Source organism: Uloborus diversus, chromosome 3 (genome assembly GCF_026930045.1).
Source record: "Uloborus diversus isolate 005 chromosome 3, Udiv.v.3.1, whole genome shotgun sequence".
NCBI classification, from domain to species: domain Eukaryota; kingdom Metazoa; phylum Arthropoda; class Arachnida; order Araneae; family Uloboridae; genus Uloborus; species Uloborus diversus.
The window spans coordinates 14,305,404-14,329,502 of NC_072733.1; the positions used below are offsets into that span (position 1 = coordinate 14,305,404).

General features: G+C 35.3%; 1 protein-coding gene across 1 annotated transcript in view; it reads left to right on the forward strand.

Moving 5' to 3' along the window:
- Window positions 1–18,031, forward strand: part of LOC129218033 (gamma-aminobutyric acid receptor subunit beta-like) — a 539,475-nt gene extending 521,444 nt beyond the window's left edge. Inside the window, exon 8 of the mRNA XM_054852214.1 lies at window positions 16,633–18,031. Coding sequence (XP_054708189.1) covers window positions 16,633–16,893 — 261 coding nt within the window. The 3' untranslated portion in view covers window positions 16,894–18,031. The remainder of the gene's footprint in view (window positions 1–16,632) is intronic.
- Window positions 18,032–24,099: the final 6,068 nt, after the last annotated feature.

Here is a 24,099-nt window from a genome sequence, read left to right on the forward strand (position 1 = left end):
GTTAAGAAATTTATTTCATCAGCTAAAAAATTTCACTTAAATTCGAAATTGAATCTTTTTAAAAGTTGGAAAAATGTTTACTTTGGATAGTATTTTTTGAAGAGAAAATGATTTGAGGTAAATATGTTTGGGAAATTAAACACTCAAGTGGCTTCAAGAAAGTTCAAGCTAAGAGATTTCTTTTGAAATTAATTTCTCGTTATAAATATCATGTTATTCTTTGGCATATGAAATTTCTTTGTTTAATCCAAACATTAACCTGCTAAAAGATCCATCCTCTTTTTTAATATACATCTCTTTCTTAATAAATAAGTAAATATGTATAATCATTTTGATTTTTAGTAAAAACTAAACTTTCTCATGTAAATTAAAAGAAATTTTTTAAATCCATTTCATAAAACTTGACGCAATATTTGAAAATCCAATTTACATGTAAAATAAAGCATTTAAATTTCTCATTGTTACTTTATTGTTTGTATTGACTGGTGAGCCGATATTTTTGTAACTTAAGTGTTGAAGCAGTATGTAATGTTACCCCAAAATTATACTTCTAGAACGCTTCACAAATTTAGCTAATTAAATTAGGAGCATTTTCCATTTTTTTCCTATTTTTTCAATATAATTACAACTGAAACAATAACATAAGTGACATAAATATGCGTATCATTTATATTATTTCTCAAATGTGTTTTTCTGTGACAACGCCAAAACTGCCTCAATTCTTGATCAAACTACATAAATAAAGCATCACAGTTGTTTTTCACCGCTTTCGGGTCATTTTTTAAAATTGGGTACTAAATGTCTCCCAAAAAATGTACCTGAGTTAAATGAATACTTACATTAGTACCAGTATAGTAATAGCATCTTCAACTTTGTATCAATAACATTTTCACAAAAACGAGTTTTGTTTGTGATATAATTGAAATAAAGCAATCGAGCCCGGATCTGCTTGCCCGCAAACCCAGCGGTGCAAGGGGGGCCCACGTCCTTAAGTGGTCCATCGATCCAAGAAATTGATTAAAAAAGCTAGCACTAAGAGTTATAACGTTGCAAATATACACTGCTGGCCTTTGTGGAGAAGTCCTACAGATTTTGTTGCAGGGGTCCCAAAATTTATAGATCCGGACCTGAAAGCAATAACGCTGTGTTTTGGAGCCCTCCTTTACTCCTTCCTTCCTGAACCTGACGATCAAATTCATGGAACTTTTCAGTGCATCATCTTCGTATGATACTGTACAACTTAGCATAAGTCAAGCTCCTTTTTTTTTTCTTTTCAATTTTGGAGTGATACCTAATTTGACTGCAAATGTTACGATGCCATTTTCTCACCAGTCTCTGCTTTCTCCCTATTATAACACAGCTCTTTAATTTTTGCCCTGGAAATACTTCCTTACTACTTTTCTCCTCATCTGAATCTTCTTTAACTACTTATTGCTACTCCCTGCGCAGGTCGTGGAGTTCTTCAGTTGTTAACTCATTTCTGTGATCTTTGCATAGAGTTGAGATTAGGCTCTGCGGATCTTTGACCAACTCTTTCAAGTTTCTCTGCCCGAATCGCAGAGAAGCGTGCGAATGGCGGGGTTCCACTGTAACTCGTTTTCCTGTTCATTTAGGCGCTTCAAAAAAAAAAGTGCCGATCAAAGTTTTAAGAAAAACGCTTCAAGATGCTTCAGGACCAGATCCAAAATACTTGCAACCATTTTTTTTTTTTTTTACTTCTGTGCCTTTTTATCTGCCCCAGAACACAAGCAGTATACACACCAACACATGCATATTCCATATTATCTATACTAAAGTCAATAATTGACGGGTGAGTCACGTAAGTTTACGCTTTTCGATGATGACTACTTCAAAAGACGAGTCACGTATATTTACGTTTTTGCTTGAACTTTGGCACGTTACATTTTCGCTTTATGAACTTTGAGTTTTTTCTAATTACCATTAGGTACAGTACTATCAATAATGTATTAGATATGTTAAATAAATAAATTTTCAAAACATCATTTTAAAAAATGGGGTTGATTTAATAAAACTGAACTACAGAAATTTAATATTCCTAAAAAAGATTCGCAAATCCAAAAGAACCGCAGATTCACCTCATCCGTTAGACGTTAAGAGAACTAAAATGTCAATGAGAGAATAAATTTCTCAGTTGAAGGATTTCCCATCTACAATGGAATCATCAAATTTATTGTAGAAAAAACGAGACACCAGGTCAGAGTGAAAACGATGACATCCAAAGCAACCCCAGCGGATATGTACAAATTACATTAAATATTCAAATCATAAAGATAAGGATTCAGTTTTTTAAAAAATGCTAAAATTAAAAAATAAATCCATATCTCTTTTATGCATCGTTAAATACGAAACTGACTCGAAATCCCCAGGCAATTCAAAGAAAGCAAAATCATTACCATTCTTGTCAGCAACGTCAGAGGTTATTGTGTAGAATTCTTCCAATATTTTGCAAATGCTGGGACGAATTGATACCTTCTCTGCCGCCAAAATAAACCGTTTCACTTTATATCTTCCCTAAAAATCTCACATTACAATAAGTAACAGAACTTTTATCGGAAAAGATTGAAATAAATGAGATAAAAACGTTTTATTTAAACAGTTCCCTCTTATTCATTCACGCTGATTCTATATTTAAACAGCTCTTAGTCCTCGTGAAAGTAATTATAGCACTTTAAATACGAAAGAATAACATAGTAATGTTTTGCAAGTATTTTTCGTTTATTTTTTTTAAATTTATTTTTCTTCTTTTAATTTGGCGGTTTTTTTATTTATTTTTAACCAATATAGCAACCGAATTGTAACACATATGAACTTTACGGAATACATACTTGCCTGTAGGACCATTTCTTTCAATTTTTGATACATTAAAACGTTTTTTAGATGTAGAATATTTTGTGAAAATGTAAACTTGTTTAGGTGATTAAATATCATTAATTAATCATCAATATCAATAATAAAAGCCTCTGCTTTTAGTAATAAAACAGATGTATTCAGTAGCAAGTATACCCCCATGGTACTAAGAAAGATAGCGTCTAGTAAATGTATTTATTAACTTCGTGCATTTAACTTTTAATAAATTTGATGGAAAGACACACACACAAAGTCTTCTAAAAGACTTTGTGTGTGTGTGCGTGAAAAGATTCAAATAAAAAATTGACTGTCTACAAATGATGTCACGCTTTGAGGGGGGCGTGAAGTTGAAACAGTTTGTGACCAGGGGGAGGAAGAGGTAACAAGAAGTGTGACATCACGTATTTTTATTAGATTACGATTATGAAAAATAGCGTGACGTATGGAAAAAGGGGGTGAAATGTGACACAGGGGAAAGTGGGACCAAAAATGTTGAAAAAAGGTCTCACTTATAGAGAGCCCAAGAATAAAAATAGTGTATTACAGCGTCATCAACATGGGTTCCGTGGAACTGTAGGGTTCCCTGGAACTTTTACAGGGGTTCCGCAAGTAATCACTCTAACTTAAGTAAAATTTTTACCGTTACAAAAGATCGAATTATTAAGGGTGGTTTGCTTGTATAAATAAATACTAAATAAATCACTTTTTTTTCACTCAATTTATTATAATTTAAAATATTGTTACTTTTTGTTTACATTCATAGAATATATCTCAGCAAATTGTAAAGGAAACTCAAAATCTCACCATTCACTATCTTCTTCGGATATTTATATCGTGAAAGCAAAGTAAAGATTTAATGATAATTTCGTAAATTTGAATAGGAAAAAGTTTTGTTATAGTATTTTTTCTGCTCTTTGATCAAGAGGCACCTTCAAGAAATTGACAAGCTCAAAGTGTTCCCCAAAGTGCAGACGTGGCTCTAAGGGAGGAGCAGATGGGCAATTCCCCCCCCCCCGTTGGAAACGTCTTGCCCCCCCCCCCCCCCAACCCCGTCGGGGAAAATTTAGCATTTCGGGGAATCTGCTTTCTTTGGTGGTTATCGTAAATGATAAAAATTTTCTCGGATATGAACTCGAAAACTAATTAGTAAAAAAAAGTAGAAGTAGCTTATAAAAAAAAGGAAACAAAAAATCAATCTCCTTTGAGGCCACCCGCAATTTAGCCCGAGTCCGTATAACGTCGTCCAGATGGTGACAAAATAAGGGATAGTTATTGCTACGGGGGAAATGGTGTGTTTTCATCCTTGAAATTTCTGTTTGTTTCTGCTGTCTGATTTTGACACCTCAGGGTGTCCACTTAGACTAAAAGAGTACCATCACCGTCCCTGCCGAATGTATTGGTGATTATCGGTCAGACCTTGGGGGGGGGGGGGGTCATCGGAGAATAAACATGCATCGGAGATTTTTCCTTTTCTATTACATTCGCTAAACAGCTCTTCAGCATGTCAAGTGTGCAGGCACACTCATTGATGCGTTTTAAAGTATTTCTCCGGGTAAATGACTGCAATATTATCTTCTTTTTCGCTCAAAAGTTACATGTAAGTTATTACTATAGTTATTTACAATTTATCCGATTATTGTTGGATTATTCTGCAACAAAACATATCGGTGAGTAAACGATCGTTTTACCTCATGCAAGGAAGTGTACTAAAGTTGGTTTAATGTTTCAATTTTTTAGTGTAATGATGTCTTGTCGGCAAATGCTAAACGCAGGAAAAAAATTCTTTGGACTAATGTAATAAAAGCAAATAGATGTTTAACATTTTAAATACATTTTTCTCAAAAACTTGTATTGATCTTGTTTGTAGGCTGCATAATAGTTTTTCTGGGAATGAAGAAGAAATGAAATTGATTTACTGAACATCGGGTTTGGCACAACTAAACAATCATTGGATTATTAAACGTCGGGTTGGGTAATGCATCGAGTTTGGATTCTTTCTGAGAAAAATGTCTGGGGTAGGGGAGGGACGAACCTTTTGGAAAAAGCAAAACTAAATAAATCATGTGCTAAAAGCAATTGAAAATATACCTGTTGCGTCCAAATTTCATTTTTTCAGATGTTATCATGTAGTCGAAACTCATGTTTCTAACTTAAAGTAAAGCCTGCAAAAAGCTGCACGTAGCCCAGACCGCTGTAACCATTTGATTGGACCAAGTCTAATTCAAAAGTCAACATTGATCCTTCGAGATCGATCAAACCAGCTTACAGACTGGTACTAGACTGTCTTGTTTAAGTTTTTTTTTTTTTTTTTTTTTTTTTTTTTTTTTTTCAAGTTTTAAAATAGTGTAAAAAAGCAGTACTGCGCAGTCGGAGTCGGACTGATTTTGGAGAGAAGGAGCCTGAGTCGGAATTTGTAGGTTAAAAATTCCAAGAGTCGGAGTCATTTTCCCTCAATGCCCGTAACACTGCCAGTGATTGCAGGATAGGAGTGAGAGTTGGAGTCAAACTGATTTTAGGGTGAAGGAGTCGGAGTTGAATGCTCTAAAATTTTTGGATTTGGAATTGGCCATTTTCCCTCTGACTCCGTAGATCTGCAAAAACGGTACATGTCGGGAAACTTTGGAGTAAGACTTAGAATTTACACTTTCCCCCCTTGGTCTGGAACGTGAATTAAAACTTAAACTTTGAAAGTATGACGGATTTCAACTTGCATGTTCAATAAAAAGTTTGAAACTAATGGTTATGCATTTTCGAATTATGAAAAGTGCTTCAAAAAATCTTAAAAATAAAAAAAAAGGTTAAGGTAAAAATAAAAAAAAGTTGAATAAAAAAAAGAAAAAACCTTACACAAGAGAAATTGGTGCAATTAATGTTAATCACTTTGATACTTAATAAGTTTGTTTATGGCGTAATATCATCGACACCATGCTGAACTACCGAATAATGTGAAAATTGGCTCTTTTCAGGAGAGCCAAAACAATATTTTTGTATACCAGACGCGTTTAGTTATTTTCAATGTTTTAATTTTTATAGATAACTTTAAGTGTAAAACTTTGTGTTTGAAGTTGTAATAGCCCTTTTTTGAGTACTACGGCAAACCATTGAATTTGAAAAACGAGATTCGCAAATTTTGACCTTCGTTTGTTTAGCATTGTGCCGACCATATTATCAAGTTTCGTTTTTTTTTTAATTACACAAAACATATTACTTTCATTTAGTACATTCAAAAAATTAGAACCAAGACTAAGGAGTTGGAGTTGGACTGATTTTGAGGTAAAGAAGTCGGAGCCAGAGGTCAAAGGTTTAAAAATTCAAAAGTCGGAGTCCCCCCCCCCCCCGGTAATTTTTCTTCCGACTCCGCAGTCCTGCTAAGAACTACTGGTGTGACTATTTCATAATTTAAATCTCGCTCACTACATTTTAACTTTTATTTTCTATTTCAAACATGCTTCGGCGGCCCACACATTTTCCTCCAAATAACTGATTTGCACTATGATATTTTTAAAAATGTAGGAATGAAATATGTTGGCGATCCCTATGAAACTATCATGATTTCTTATTTGATCAGCCCAGCTACCCGCCGGCTCCAACCACCACCAGCTAGGCCTAATCGATGTAGAACTTTTATTACTATAGAAAATAATTAAAATCCGTAAAAATTTGCACCTTTTCTAATTTTTAGCGCAAAATTTTTAGCCGTTTCCAGTTTCTATTTGTTATCAAATAAAATACTTGTAATTGGTTTCATTAAACAAGGTTCAAAAGATTTTCAATTTTTTCTTTTAATTCTGTTTTTGCTCTAGCAAAACTTAGTAGTTGTTATTGTCTTCCCTTTTCCGTGCTTTCCCAAGTTATCTCGGAAAAATAAAATAATGAAAGAAAATATAAATTAATTTAATCTTATACGTGTTTTGACTCGCGAGGTTCATCTTAATATAAAGCTAGGCATCGGGATCGGGCTCAAGTTTCTTTTGAATTTTTTAACTTAATATTAGTTAATCTTCTTTTGCTTACTTAAGATGTGGATTTATCTGCTCCCCAATAAATATTTTGAGCTAGTGGATGAGCCATGAGCACCGCTATACCCTTGAGCCCTGGAGTTGCCACCCCGTAAATTTGTGTGTTTATAAGGTTTGATTACGGAAGGAGGAGGGGGGGAATCCTCAGTATCTTAATCGGTCATTAACCCCATCACCCTAACGTTACCAAACATGACCTACACTTACGTTTTTAATACTTTGGTTTTGAAACTTTTTCGGAGGTGCACCTAGATTCTCGTTTACTGGACTTCAATTTCTTAAAATTCTTTGGGGGTGAGCACCCAATCCCTTCTCTCCATGAAATCACCGAAAATCATCTAAAATTGAGTTTTCTGAGCTACAATTTCGAAAATTTTCCGGGGGAGAACTCCCGGGCGCACCTAATTTCTGCAAGTGCAGCATTACATTCACAACTAAATTCCTGTTGTTAAGTTTCTTTCTCTACATAAACTCTGTAGAGCACACATTTATACTGATTTTACATCATATTCAGATTTTTCGTCAAATTCTGATTCTCAGACAGTTCTAGTTGATTGACCTCGCGATGACCCTGCTCACAGAAGCCTAGTTTCATGTTTTTCATTTTTAATTTGATTTTTTTCTACACATTTCAGTTTATCTATTTCAAAATTTTTATTTTTTTGCTTTTAATTTGTATGTTAAATGTTTCTGTTGCGTGTTGTTAGGCGCAAGAATGAGTAGTTTATTTATCACCTAAATTGGAAGGGGTGGGAATTTTGCAAACTAAAATTTGGCTATGCACCACTGTCAGCAAGCTTGCCTCCCCGTCTGGGATTTCTTAGCACCACCACTGCCAAAGTGTAAAAGATTGAATACCCTTTGTTAATTAAATTTTCTAATAGCTGTATGGTAAGAATTTCTTGGAGGAAAAAAAACAATTTAAATAGGTATAATTTGCGTTCCTTTTTCTTTCCATTTTACTGTTTACATAAAATAAGTCGAAAAAGTTTAAAGCCGTAATAACTGTCAAAGTACAGTTTTAAATACGTAAATTAAAGTCAGTTGCGGCAAATACCGTTAATACAAAAATTAAATTCCAAGATTTCTGCTAATCAAGTTCGGCTATAAACAAAGCTGAAAGAAATATACATGATCTTTTCTGGCATTTAAACTATTGAACATTCAAAAAGGAAGAGGCTTATAAAATACGTCTTTCTTCTTTAAGTGAATAAAAACTGTTTTCCAAAAAATCAAAACTGAAAAAGAAACGCTGCCGTAGTTTTGAAAAAAAAAAAGTCTTAGTGCAGTTTGAAAAAGAACTTGCTTGTCATTATTCAAAGAGGGAGGAGCTAAACATTTGATTCCTCAAGAGAACGTTTGGAATCGGAAAAGAGGGAACATAGAAAGAATGAAATCGAAAGCAAGAAGGCTATGAAATACGAAAACCCTCGCAGTTTTTCACTGCGCTAGTTTATCGATTTGATTCAATCAGTTCCAGAACTGCTAGACTGAAACTGGAATCCTAAAATGGTATGAAATAAAAGCGCCACTGAGGAACGTGGCCGCAGAATGGCTATAAACAAACTTTTAGGAGATGAACTCCTCAAAGAATAGAAAACCATAGCCCACTCAAAGCCATCAAAATCTTCGATCTCTGCTAAGGCACGGACGAAGTTCTGGAACTGCAACTATGGAGAGCGATCTCGAAGGATGCACTCTTTCCAAAATTGATCTTACTTATGAATATCATAAGGGAAAAGCAGATATAAATATCTTATTTTTTACCATTACAAAACTGGCGGAGAGAATAGTGGTATGAGGTAGTGGGGATCGTTTACATATTACCACGGGAGGCAATATACGACAGTGCGCTAACCCACAGTGCCACCGAGGCATAATATTACCACGGGAGGTGTTCGCAGATTTTTTTTTTTTTAGGTGAACTAGATTTAACGTATGTAAGACAACTTGGAAAATTGGGTAACATATGGCCTGAATACTAAGCAACTTGCTAAATCCATTCACATTATAGTTTGACATTTGTACGCACATATTTTTGCACTTTATTTCTAGATTTGAAACTTGAGCTTTTATCTGGAAAACATTCGAATATAAGGCACCAATGTGTATCATAATATGAAATATCAACTTTCCTTTTAAAAAATGTACTTTAAAAATAATGATTGGTGAGTGTTGCGGGCGTTATCGTATGGTTACTCCTGCAACGCGTACAATTTTTATAGAAAGATAGCTAGACAACTTTTATAGAATTATGCAGAATTTTTATAGAAAGTTGAAACCTCATGTTATGGTACATAATGGTTCCTTATATTTGAATGCCCCCAGAACTAACATTTTTGGAAATGTGGAAATTTTCAGTTTTCCAAATGAAACTCCAAATTTTACCAAACGATAAAGTATGAATACAGCATCATTATAAATTGATTCAAAAAATTGCAATTATGTAATGCTGTCTCCAAATTTGCCGAATCGTTAGACAAAATTTGCTAAAGCAGGAAATTCTCTGGGAGCTCACTTTGCAGAGGAAACTACAAAATAGGCAAAATAGAATATTTCACCTTGGTTGAAAATTTTTGCTTGACAGAGCACATAAGTGCTTCTAATAAAATGTAGAAATGGTAGTTTACTGGATTTAAATTACGTGTCATTCTCCAAAAACCGTGGAAAAAAAAACAAATACTTTGTTGAGTTTACCTCCAAACAATATTGTGCATATAACATATAACAGTGCATTGTAGAAACCTAGTTGTAGTACTCGATCCACAATAAGTTAATACTACGAGTATATAGCCTTTTATATTGTTGAAATTGCTCAGGTCATATGAGTCAGTATCTTAAAGATTAAACACCTTATCTGGGATTTTAATGCAAAATATATCACTCAATTTTTACCGTTGTAAAATTGGTTGAGATAACACTGGTATAAGGTAGTGGAGATCGTTTACATATTACCGTGAGATATAGATTCTTTTAGTAAAGTCAAAAGTATGCAAAATAACTTGGAAAGAGGATAACAAAGGGGGATTACTAGATATAGCTTTTCACTGTTGCTGTTGCTCGAGTCATCATTTGAGCCAGCATCTTATAGAGTAAACATTTCTATGCGAATTAAAAGTATATTTTGTTGGAGATATATGCTGAATAGAGTAATTTAACCACTCGATATTTTATGAGTCGCTTCAGAAACTCAATTTTTAAACTGACAAATGCGTTACCTAATTGAAAACCTAATATTCACCAATGGACATACCAAACAAATGAAGATTTTATAACAGATTTTACAAAATTTCTGTTTGACGTAATCAAATGGCAGACGTAACAGAGTCTCATGAAAATTTAATGATGACACACCCGATGCTTCCGAGCAATAGATGCTATAACAGCAAGAAAATCACGTAAATACGATTTCTTTGAAATCAGTGTTGTTGCTCTTTTATAATGAATCGCATCATGTGCACAAATTCAAAGGTGAGCAATGTTAAGGTAAATACAAACATAGTACAATCAAAACGAATGCAAAAGCTTACCTGTATCAAAGTAACGAATTTTCTGGCGTGACGACCAAAGTTGATCTTGATTACAACTCCATCAATCACTTTAGTCGTTAGTGAGTTACACAAGAGGATTATTTTTATGAATTGCAAGAGTCAAAATATAAGTTTCATTGTGATATGACTAATGGAAAAGCTCGTCATTATGTCTAACATTGTTACATTTACGTATATTGGATTATAAGACTGACGCGCTTCCAACTTCTCTACTGAGGCATTACATTTACGTAACACACACAAAAGTCCTATTCCTATTCAGAGTCACAACTGTATTTATGTCGAGGACTGCATACTAAGTGCCTTGCCTCCATTATTTTATATACCGATAGATGGCAGCACCATCACCGGATCGAACAGTTAATGTGAATTTAGAACTAGTCCAGGAGCTGATAGCTAGCACCCCCAGAGGTATAGTTTCACTTGGAGGACATTGAGACCGCGAGCATATTTAGCGTCGCCCAGTCCCCTTTAATGACGACGGTGGGTCTTCGACCATCGAGGTTCGAACTCAGGACCCTCCGACCCCGAATCCGACACTCTACCGATCGGGCTACCACGGCCCCCACACAAAAGTCAGAAGGAAAATATAGTCTCAAAATACTTCTTCTTCTTCTTCTTCCGGAGTTCCCGGAAGATAATAATGTTGAGGACTGCGTGCGTACAGAGCGCTTTGCCTCCCTCAAAATACTTAAAACGCAGTTTCATCAAACCGACCAAAATAGTACACTGTTATTTGATTTATGATAACACACATTGGGGTATATAGCTATTCTCAGCGGAGAAGCTTTTACCTCTATTAATCCACAACCTTTTTCCATATTTTATTTACAGGACAACAGACAAAAGGACGTGCATTGCATAGGAATGGAGGAGCGCCCGGGACTGCGGGCGGGAATCGAACCCGCGCCTCTCTGCTTACAAAGCAGTTGGCGAAACCACACGGCCACCGAGGCCCATACTGTTATACATGATGAAAATATTCTCCTTGGGCCGTGGTAGCCTGATCGGTAAGGCATTGGACTCGGGGCCGGAGGGCCTCGGGTTCGATCCCCGCTGGTCGAAGACCCACCGTCGTCATTAAAGGGGACTGGGCGACGTTAAATATGCTCTTGGTCTCAATGTCCTCCAAGTGAAACGATACCTCTGGGGGTGCTAGTACCAGGTAGCTATTAGCTCTTGGACTAGTTCTAAATTCTCATTAACTGTTCGATCCGGTGATGGTGCTGCCATCTATCGGTATATAAAATAATGGAGGCAAGGCACTTAGTATGCAGTCCTCGACATAAAATACAGTTGTAGTCAGTTGTGACTCTGGAATAGAATAGAATAGAAAATATTCTCCTTCATCTTCTTTTTGAGTTTGCAGGCAGGAACAGGCGCGGATGGGGCCGGCGGGCATTTGCCCGGTGGGCCGCCTCTGTTTGGGCCACATTCAATTTTACAACTGAATAGCAAAAAAAAAACGAGCTGATGTGTGCGTCACATGACTTCCTTCTACTCCAATTTAATGTCATTTTCCCATTATTGGTAATTTTAATGTGATTCAATAATTTACTCTCTAAATATCACCAACAGTGACCAAATTGAAACCAGATTTTAAAAAAGAAATTTAAAAAATCGCCAAGTTTGTCGTCAATTTGGCGACAAAACTTTGCGACAAAAGACTGGCGATATATCGCCAAGTGTCCGCCAAATTGTAACACCACTTGAGTTTACATCGAAATTAACAATGATTCCCCCCCAAAAGGGGCAAAAGACCCCATTAGAAGCACCCGCATGCAACCAAAAGCGAAGGCGCACAACTAAACCCGACTAGTAGTCTACATATTAAATTTCAACTTTCTAGGACATGTCGTTCTTGAGTTATGCGACATACATACGCACATACGCACATCCACACATACGCACATACATACATACATACGTACATACAGACGTCACGAGAAAACTCGGGAATCGTCAAAAAGGCTATTTCGCGTGTCTATACATTCTTAGGCACTTATCCACGTGTGGTCGAGTCGAAAAAAAAACTCAACATTCTTTCCGGGGTGAGTAAAATGGAAATTAAGGTCGATTTTTGAGTGAAAATTTTTTCGCGAACATAATACTTCCTTTTTTGTAAAAGGAAGTAAAAAAAAAAAGAACTTTCAAAATCACTAGAATAGAGATATGCCGAGTATTTCACATGGTCTGCTTTTACCATTGAGTTACCTTAACTTGCCTTGAAATTATTAAGCTCCACTTCTTAAACAGCTTATGAATCCATTTAAATTTTCACAATTTTACCATTATGTGGTAAAAATAACTATTTTCTGCGTAAATGGTAAGGAAAATTAAGCTTTTCTCAGATTTTGAAAGTTGTAATAAAAAAATCTTGAAAATATAAAAATTGTTTTTTAATTCTAAAGACTATTTCTTTAGGCTTGATTCGCACTAAAAAGAATGAAATAAAATAAGTACATGACTTCTTAATTAAAACACTAAAAAGTTGCAGTTGATCTTAATATATTTTTATTTAGAGTAAATCTAAAGCAGTTAATGAAATTTTAACTAAGAATTGAGAGAAAAACGAGCTGATGTGTGCATCACATGTTTTCCTTTTACTCCAATTTAATGTCATTTTCTCATTATTGACAATTTAAATATGATTCAATAGTTTACTCTCTAAATATCACCAACAGTGACCAAATTGAAACCAGATTTTTATAAAAAAAAATTTTTAATCGCGAAATTTGTCGCCAAGTTGGTAACAAAAATTGGCGACCAAAAGACTGGCGATATATCGCCAAGTGTCCGCCAAATTATAACACCACTTGAGTTAATATCGAAATTAACAATGATTTCCCCCCAAAAAGGGGCAAAAGACCTCCTTTGGAGCATCGGAATGCGACCAAAAAAAAAAGCTGGACAACTAGACCCCACTAGGAGTGTACGTACCAAATGTCAACTTTCCCGGAAATTCTGTTCTTGAGTTATGTGACATACATACACACATACGCACATACGCATATACATACATACATACAGACGTCACGAGAAAACTCGTTGTAATTCACTCGGAGATCGTCAAAATGGGATCGTCATATTTCATGTGTCTGTACGTTCCTAGGCACATATCCACGTGCGGTCGGGTTGAAAAAAAAAACTCAACATTCACAAGCTGGAAATTAAGGCCGATTTTTGGGTGAAAATTTTTTCGCGAATAGAATACTTCCTTTTTTGTAAAAGGAAGTAAAAATCAACGACTTACGACAACCCCCGTTGAAATCAATTAAGAAAAGCATTACTAAGTATTCAGCCGAAAAATGTACACATCGAGTCTAGTTCATGGATGAAACTCAATACCTGAGTTTCAAAGGAAAACACATCGTATTTGATGTTTGAACTTCAGATTTCTGCGCAAAAAATGTATTATTGTAATCTAAAAAGATAATGGCTCAGTTAATTAAAGATAATTAAAGAAGCATGCTGAAGCGGTGCTTAAACAAAAAATACAAATTAAACATGTATCAAAAAGAAACACTTGAAAAGGGTAGAAAAAAAGGTTTAATCGCTTTTTTATCTCTAAAAAAGACGTAAAACCAGCGTAATTTTTTTCCATAAGTGAGCCAGCTCCAAGATCTTCAAGGAGCATAAAAATAAATGTGAGCATTTTTTTTCTTCGCTTTGGTTTAATAAACTGAATCAAGCACACTGAATATCTTTAAGCAACAATTAAAAAGAAAAATTGAAAAAAAAAAAAAAAAAACATTTTTTAAGAAACATGGAAGCTTATTCAGCGCTACTTTATTTTTTACGATATTTTTACCATCTCACCTAAAAAATGTTCTACGTAATTATTTTTGTCTTTCGTGTAGTACAGTTGAGTCATCAACGACATTTGTATAGTCAGATTAAGAGAACCTGGGACAACTCACTGGTTGAGGTTTTTTTTTTTTTTTTTTCTTTTTGAACAACCACGAACTGCTAATTGTTTTCACTTGACCGTTGAATGACGTCCGTCCTTTGATTTTATTTTTCTATGCTTAAAATGCTGGCGTGTATACGCATATGAATCGAATTACTTATAAATGACCTTCTCTACTTTACACAATTCTTTATACGCGAAAAAAGTATCCAGCACATAACATTCAGCGTACCTGGCATTCATTTGAATTTTGGCGTCTTGAAATCAAATTATGGTTGCAAAAAAAAAAATCCTGCTGTGAATAATAAAATAGCTTTTTTTTTCGTTTTCTTTTTTTTTTCATAGTATGTACACAATCCAGTCACATTAATGTGACCATCTGTCAAAAGCCAGAATAACCACCTTTCGCAGAGCGGACTGCTGCGAGACGTGCAGGAAGAGAGTCACTTAGGTCCCTGAAGGTGTTCTCTGGGATGTTGAGCCATGCCGACGTTAATGCCGTGGCCAGCTGCGCTAGATTACGCGGTTGAGGATCCATGGCGCGAACAACTCGATCGAGACGGTCCCACAGATGCTCGATTGGGTTTAAGTCAGGTGAGTTTGCTGGTCAGGGGAGGACGGTAAACTCATCTTGGTGCTCTTCGAACCACGCACGTACACAGGCAGCTGTATGGCACCTCGCATTGTCCTGCTGGAAAATGCCATCATCCTGAGGAAAAACAATGCGCATGTAAGGGTGGACATGGTCCGCAAGGACAGATGCGTACTTGTATTGATCCATCATGCCTTCCACAATGATCAGTGAACCCAGAGAATGCCAGGAAACATTCCCCAGGCCATAATGCTCCCGCCTCCAGCTTGGACCGTTCCGGCAATGGTTGCAGGGTGGTTCCTTTCAGAGGTTTCACGCCTTATACGCCAACGTCCATCTGTCCGATGGAGCATAAAACGCGATTCATCTGAAAACGCTACTTGTCGCCACTCAGTGGACGTCCAGCTGCTGTACTGGCGTGCAAATTTTAGCCTTCGTCGTCGATGAACAGCAGTCAGCATAGGTGCACGAACCAGACGTCTGCTTCGGAGGCCCAGACGCAGCAATGTTCGCTGAATAGTAGTTTGGGAGACACTTTTGGTAGCCCCTTGGTTCATTTTGGTGGTCAGTTGCTCAACGGTAGCCTGTCTATCTGCCCGAACGCATCTCCGCAACCGTCGTTCGCCTCTGTCATCTATGACCCGTGGTGCACCACATTTGCCACGTCGCTGATTTTGGACAGTCCCATTTTTCCATGAACGGTACACTTTTACCACGGTGGCACGCGAACAGTTCACAAACTCAGACGTTTTGGAAATGCTTCCACCCTTGGCCCGAAAGCCAATGATCATGCCCTTTTGGACGTCGGATAAATCGCTTCGTTTCTGCATTACGCCAACGATTGAAATGTTTTTCGAAGCCCTCACACACCCTTTATATACGCTCAACTGCACTGTGCTGCCACCTGCCTTTTGTGATTGGTTATTTAACTCTGACGTGGAAAGTACGTTGGTGGTCACATTAATGTGACTGGACTGTGTAATATGCATTCATTTCATACTAAAATTCTTCAACAACGACGGTGAACTATTTACAGTTGAGTAGTAAAATTCAATAAGTGCTTATTTCAAGGGTTTTCAAAAAAAAAAAAAAAATGTTTTCGCTCTCTTTTTTTCATCTACACATGTACATCTACATTTTTCATCTTGGGGGGGGGGGAACTCATGATTTTCTGCAAAGACCGATAGATACTGCATGACAGATGGACGTCGAAGAAGATTTTTGATGAAAACATTATGGGGTAAGGTTTTGTATTTTTGTATGACAATGTAATCACAATGCATGACAATATAGTGAAATGTAAAAGAAAGCTTGTCTTTCTTTTTTTAAAAAAAGCATTTGTCGTGAAAGAATGGCATCTTACTATTAAAACCACATAAAGCGTAGGATGATGTTCAAGCAGAATTCATCACAGAAAACTTAAAATCATTTTTTCCAGTAAATTTTCCTTCAAGAGTACTATTTTGCCCTGTTATAACGTACACTGTTTTCGGTAATTGCTACACAAAAAATGCTTTAATGAGTCAAATGGCACAACAGAAATTCAGTTTTTTTGTGTTTCTGCAAAATTTTAGTTTTCAGACTTCGACCCTTTCGATTTGTTATTCAGTTAAACCACACTGACATTTAAGAAAATATCACGCATTATCCAATTTCCCTGAACTAATTAAAATGTATTAACTTTTCTTCCAGATTAATCACCGAACAAAATTACCTGAAACTAGAATACCACTTCGACCTGCTCTGGTCGAAAACTTGAATAAGGACCCTGCGGACGTGGAAGCTGTGCCACCGAGGATACCCGAGGGTTTATTTGGCATCGTTCCCAGCGACATCGACAAGTATTCCCGACTCGTATTCCCAGTAATTTTCATCTCCTTCAACCTTACCTACTGGATTATCTATTTGCACATCAGCGACACTTTAGGGGAGGATAATGTTGCTCTGTCTTAAATCGTCAATGTTCGTCTAACGTAATATCTTCGTTTATATGCAGAAAGGGACATCGATTCCGTTTAGACTTAGCGATACTATCCGACTACTGATGAGAACGCCTACACGATGCCTAAATATATGTAGTCGAGCAATTATTGTTATGAACAATTTGGGAATTTTAATCACTTTAATGAGTGTCGATGGATTTGCCCACAACCTTTCTTAGCACACGTTAAGTGTTGCCGGCACACTTTGAAAATGCAATAGGCACAACCCGCAAACCCACCTGCAGTAGGCTTTGATTTCCAATGTGTGGTGAGAAAGTACCTCTTTGCCAAAATTATGAACAGAATAAAAAGTCGATTTCAAGACGACTTCAAATATAATTGTTAGTGCAATGACTACTTTACGCCGAATGAACAATGTAAGAAAGCCAACGTGGCAAGGTACAAATTTTCATTGAAAATTGTCATTTTCATTGCAAATTTGTGGCTTCTAACGTTGGAATTGTTTAATTGTATGAATGCAACGGTTGTCCGTAGACAACATCGCTGTCCATGAAGACATAATAAGATTATTGCACACTTAACTAATCAATAGAAAAAATATTGTGAATTGGAAAACAGTAAATTCATTGCATCAAATGACGAATAAATCAAAATGAGACGTACCATATTTATAAGAGCAATTTTTTAAAAAATGTTTATATAGATTTTTGTTTCCGAATGGACTAACATTTTTGAATCTAAAATAAAATCTGACAATGATACTATTCAGTCCCGGATTCCCCAATAGGTCAACCTAGGCCCTGGCCTAGGGGCGCAAGTCGAAAAGGGCCGACGTCGCTGAGGGAAAAAAATAAACAGCTTGGTGAGGAAAAAAAAGCGACGCGTTAGTATATGGAGAAGCAAAATTTATCTAGTAAAGATTGCAATCAGCGCGATAGGCATAAAAACAGCTATTGAAGGGGGGGGGGGTGCTTGAGTCGAGATCCTTTTCCGCTCAAAGCATGTATTTTTCAATATCATTGATTTGAACAATAATTTCTTTAAAATATAGCTTTGACCGGAGGCGAACGGAGTTCTCTAAGAAGGTGCCAACCTTGACTCCTAAAAAGTGCAAAAAGAGTTCAAGGGCGCAAAAAAAAAAAAAAAAAAAAAAAAATCGCGCGCGTTCTTGGGCCCCCCCCCCCCCCAAAAAAAAAAAAAAAAAAAAAAAAAAAAAAAAAACGAAGTCACACAGGTTCGAGGGCGCCAAAAGAAAGAAAAAACAGGAAAAACCTCGGAGATACACAGGTTTGAGGGCAAAAAAATAAACAATGAAGGCGCACAGGTTCGAGGGCGCACCGGCCCTCGGGCCGATGCACTGGCGGCGGGCTAGTTCGCCCCGGCTTTGCCAAATTAAATACTTATTAGAGGTAAGTCACACACAGGAAAATTAGTAAAAATCATTACCTAGAAAATGTTCAATTATAAAACCTTGTTACTGAAACTATTTTTCTCTTGATTCTTTAAATTGCGTCAGTAAGTATGTGTTTTGCAATTAATAATTTATTTATTCATATTTATTTATGACTGCCAGTCATCAGGGGCACCGAAAATTATTTAGGGGGAGGGGGGAATTGCCAATTTACTGAATGAAACTTCAAATCTTACTTAGTGACAAAATACGAACATGCACATTACACGTATCAAAACATCTAACGAAAAGAGAAATCAGAAAGTAGACATCTTTACAAACAAAAATATTATTATGTTGTCTCCGAATTTTCCGAACTGTCGGATATTTTTTGTCAAATAAGGAAAGTTTGGATGTAACTAAATTCCCATGACCCTCCATCGGAGCGCCTCTGGCAATCATATCACCTATTTTGCACAAAATTTTCACCATAGACTGCTTTAATTCTCTACACGCTCATGCACTGTATTCAAGTTCCTAATAAATATTCTATTATACACAATTTTATATATTTTTATTTATAATTATATCGGTTATCGAAGTTTGCTTCCAATATATTATTTTTGTGTATATTTTTATTTAAAATATCATCACGAAGATCACAAAAAAGTGGATAAAAATGCATGGGGTGCCCCGAAATATGTTTTAAATAGAAGAAAAATTAAAGTAGAGAAAGATATATCAGCAATTCTAAATCTTTCTAAGGTAAAAATGAATGAAACACATAAGTGTATCATTCAAGAGCCATGATATATAAATTTAAATAAAACGGAAAAAATTACATATAAAATACATATACAATATATCACTGCTAAAGATCACCTCAGTTCAAAGCGTCAAAAGTTTTTTTTCTGCGGCCAAAAACGTTCATCTTTCAAACAGACAAGAATTTGAGGGAGAAATTTGAAAATTACATTATGGAAAAACTAAAACAGTTAAATATTTTTAGAAAGCAAAAAGGGGGGGGGGCAAGATGTTTTACATCATATTTCTAAAAATAAAAAAAGATTGCGAACACAACAAAATAAACGGAGGGAGCAAAACCCCATCTTTTTACTTCACTAAAGGTAGCTTAAAATTGCGTTTTTATAGCTTTAATTTCAGCCTCTTCCCAACACTTTGAAGATCATCTAAAATTTCAAAAAATTTCCGCTGGAAAGTCCCCAAACCCATCCCATCACCCAGCACTATCAGATGCATTAAAGGTAGTACAAATGCACACTTACAGTTTTTAATTCGAATTTTTTCCAGGGAAAAGATCTCTAACGCATATCATAACAGATCGTCTAAAATTTCATTTTCAGGAACCTAAGTTTGAAAACTTTCCTGGGGCGTGACCCTGATTTCAGCCCTCCTTCCACATTTTTGAAAATCTTCCAAGATTCGTTTTTAAGACTAATTGCGACGTGGGGAGGGAGGAGAGTCCTCTAACTCATCCCTTTCTGTAACATCAAAGGTAAGATATAATTACGAATGTTACGTATTTCAGTTTCGAAAACTTTCCGGGCAAGTTCCAAATGCCATTACTTCCCATTAAATCGCGTTTCATGGCCTAAAACTGCATTTCCAAAGCTTCAATTTCTAAAAATTCACGGAGGAACCCCTCTCCCCCACCCATTTGAACATTATCGAACGAAAACAAAGAAAGAAATTCATCCCTAATTTGGTCAACACTCAGGGGAGCGCGAAATCTTCACTTGGCACTGGCCGCTGCTAAGCCTCTGGGACTGGCTGGGGGGAGGGGGGATACGATTTCAATAGAGTTCAGATACGTGAGGTGGGGCGTAACCTCTAAGTTTGGCCTAGGAGCGTAAATAGATGTTAATCCTGCCCTGATACTATTATACAAGATATTAATAATTATTAATCAAATCGAATAGGTTTGCAAGTTAGAAAAGTAGCGAATAGTTCATACAAGGTTCATGAGCAGGTTTTGAAAAAAAAAGCAGCAGTTGAACGACAAAATTGATTACATTTTTTACCTGTAATTTGAGAATAGTCAAGTTACAAAAGAATTTGTTATAAATATAAATACACTATATGACCAAAAACACTTTTAAATTCACATTTTTAAGGATTTCTCAAGAAATAAAAGAATAATTGCTTCGTAATTTTTCTCTCATAAAAGGTATGTTTTAGCTGTCATTTTCCAATAAAAGTTATGTCACGCATGAATTTAGGGGACCAGCAACAAATTGAGGAAATGAAAAATATTTTTTGGCCATAGTTCATCGTAAATAGGTGAGAATAAGCTATAAATTTCAGAAATAAGTTACCTTACCACGTACAATCCTTTTACGCAATTTGGAGAAAATATCATTGATATTCATGAAGATATAAGCATTTCTCTCAAAACTACGAATTTTATTTGAAGGTTTTTGGCTCATAACATATAAAGTTTTCCATCAAAGCTTACCAAACTTTCAGAAAACTTGACAGCACACAAGAGAAGTGTAATATTAAAGTTTAGAAGTAAAATGTTGAAAATCTAATAAAATATGGTCAGTTAACGCAATTAATTTTTCTCTGCGCATGCGCGAAAGATAGCAATTTATAACTTTCATAATCCAAACCCCAACTAGATTTTGCAACTCATAATAAAATTCCAGTTCAATATCTTAAAAATTCAGAAAGTTATCAGCGATATAATGAGCCGAATTTGAATAGATCTTGGATAGGCGACGACTCGTTAGGGATCGTTCACAAGTTTGCAACATTTGCTTGCAATCGCTCAATGTGATTCGTAATAAAAACAGATTATTTACGAACGATCCCTCACGATTCGTAGTATGCCCAAGAGCAATTCAAATTCAGCTTATTAGAACGCTGATAACTTTTTGAATTTTTAAGATATTGAACTGAAATTTTATTATGAGTTGGAGAATCTAGTTAAGGTTTAGATTAGAAAAGTTATAAATTGCTATCTTTCGCACATGCGCAGAGAAAAATTAATTGTATTAAACGTTCATATTTAATTAAATTTTCAACATTTTAATTTCAAATTTTAATAGAATACTTCTCTTGTGTGCTGTCAAGTTTTCTGAAAGTTTGGTAAGTTTTGATTTAAAACTTTACACGTTATGAGTCAAAAACCTTTAAATTAAATTCGTAGTACTGAAAGAAATACTTATATCTTCATGAATATCAGGGATATTTTCTCGAAAGTACGTCACATAATCCTGCATAGTAAGGTTTCTATTTTCTAAAATTTACAGCAAATTCTCAGCTATTTACGATGAACGATGATTAAAAAACATTTTTGTTTCCCTCAATTTATTGCTGGTCCCCTAAACGCATGGCTGATTTAACTTTCAATTGAAAATGACAGCTAGAACATACCTTTTATGTGCCAAAGTTACAAAGCAGTTAGTCTTTTATTTCTCGAGAAATCCTTTAAAATGGGAATTTTTGAAAGTGTCCCAATACTTTTGGTCATATAGTGTACCTGCGTGGAATAGAAATGTTAATTATTTGTTAATGTACCTATAAAGCTTATCAATTAATAAATTTAACTCATTGAATTATATGACTAACGTGGAGTGCCGGCTGAATAGTCTGTTTGCAACTGCAACTTTTACAAAAACTTCGTGTTATTCTTTAATTTGCTCTAAACCTTTTTAAAACATTTTTTCTTTCTTTTCTTTTCTTTTTTTTTTTTTTTTGAATTGTGCAGAGCAAATGACAAAAGATAATTTAAAAAAAAAAAAGCATTGCTAAAGAATGGCGCTATTGGAACAAAGCCTTACAATATTGTTGTCCAATCAGGAAGGTCGAACGAGGGCTTATAAGTTGATATGTTTGACGATCATAACTTAAATTGCCTGCAAAACAAAACATTCGAATTTAATATGAAGTCAGTTAAAATGGTTTGGGGAATTTAAAATACGTTCACAGTAAATTTTAAATGACTCACAAAGTATTCTATACATTTAGCTTTTTATGGTCTATTCACAGCGGTTAGGGTCGGTTTAAGAAGTGTAGTAAGTATATCAACGTAAATACTTGGGGAGAAAACGATGTTTCGATTGCAATTTCACAGCCCAACTTGAGCGAAATGAAAGAAGTACAATCTTTTGCCTTTTTGATATTCGAAGCTAGCTTTATTAGCATCTTTCTGCGTGCACAGTTTGTTTCTTCCTACGTCAGAGAGCACTTTACGTTAACTACCTAATTCAGTGACTATGCTGGATCACAATTCACACATCGTAACTTCAGTAAAAATCAGCTTGAAACTTATGTTTAAAGTTAAGTTGAATAAATAAATATTCACCTTACGCATTGAATGCTATTCAAAATACTACACCAGTATACAAAAAATAATTTCCATGTACACACAATAAGAAAAAACGGTATTTTTCAAAAATTAATGCAATGTAATCAAACAATACGCTAAACTTCAATCTAAGGTGACTTGAAAAAAAAACTACAAAGCATTTCGAAAGCATGGTACTGTTCATAATTTTTGCAAAGCTATGAAAAACATCTGCTTTTAACAATAATTATGCATTACCCACTCTTTTTTATGTGCAAATGTAAGGCAAAGTGACATGATTGCTCAAATAACACACAAAAGAGCTATATTATTCATAGACTAATATGATGTACACTCAATGAGTTGAAACATAACTTTGTAGAAAAATGTTTTAATCTTAACTTAAACAAAAAAAAAAAAAAAAGAAAAAAGATCTAAATGACTGTAGTTGTTTGTTCAATATTTTTGCTCCTCAACAGATGGTTTATTATGTATACAGAACTTGTTACGAAACGAGTCTGAAATTGTTGCCATTTAAATCATGTTAATATTGTAATACCTGAGAGAGAGTAGAATGTTTTTAAAGGCTGTCTAAAAGTGATGTCATGCGCATGAGGGGCGGGGGATCATGAAACTGTGACAGTTTGTGACAAGTGATAGGGAGGGGGTAATCAGTATCATCGCGCATTTTTTATGTGGATAATGTTTATGAAAAATTGCGTGACACGTGACAAATGGGAGAAGGGGGTCAATTATGTTGAAAAAGAGTGCGACATCATTTATGTACAGCTTTTAACACATTTTCTGCTCTTTTGGAGAAACTATGCAATACTTTAAGTTTGTGTGTACAAATATTTTGATGTTATATTCACAGATATTATACTGTTTGAAATATGTTTCTAAGTACAAATTTCTTACAAAGCTGTTAGGAAAATGTGTTCAAGTGCTCATATTATGGGCTATAAAACTGCAGTGACATGAAAAAGGATATTAATTCGGTTATAAATTATGCAGAATAGACATTGGTAATAGTAGGGTTTTCTTTTTTTTTTTTTTTTTTTGAATTTAGCCTGCTAGTTAAAATATAAACACATATTATACAGGTGTTTCAGTTAAATGTTTCAGAACGCCTAAGAGGGTTAGGGGTCATGACGAAGACACGGGGGAAGGGGTCGGATCCCATAAGGTCGTAAATAAGTTACTTCTTGCAGTCGTGATCATTGCGTCAGAATTCAAACGTACAAACGTTTATCCTTGAGTACTAAATGCTTCGGAACACAAGATAAAATTAAAATTGTTAACTGAAACACCCTGTATACTTAGAAATTCAATAATATAATTATGAACAATCTTTTTAATTTAGACGTCTATATATAAAGTCTAGTTGCTCACTTATATTCATAAACGTTATACGGGGGAAAAAAAAGTCTTGTAATACACAATCACTTTTAAAATCTTTAATTGTATGATTGAAAACATTTAAGTTTTCTTTCCGTGATGAATGTAAGAACGTT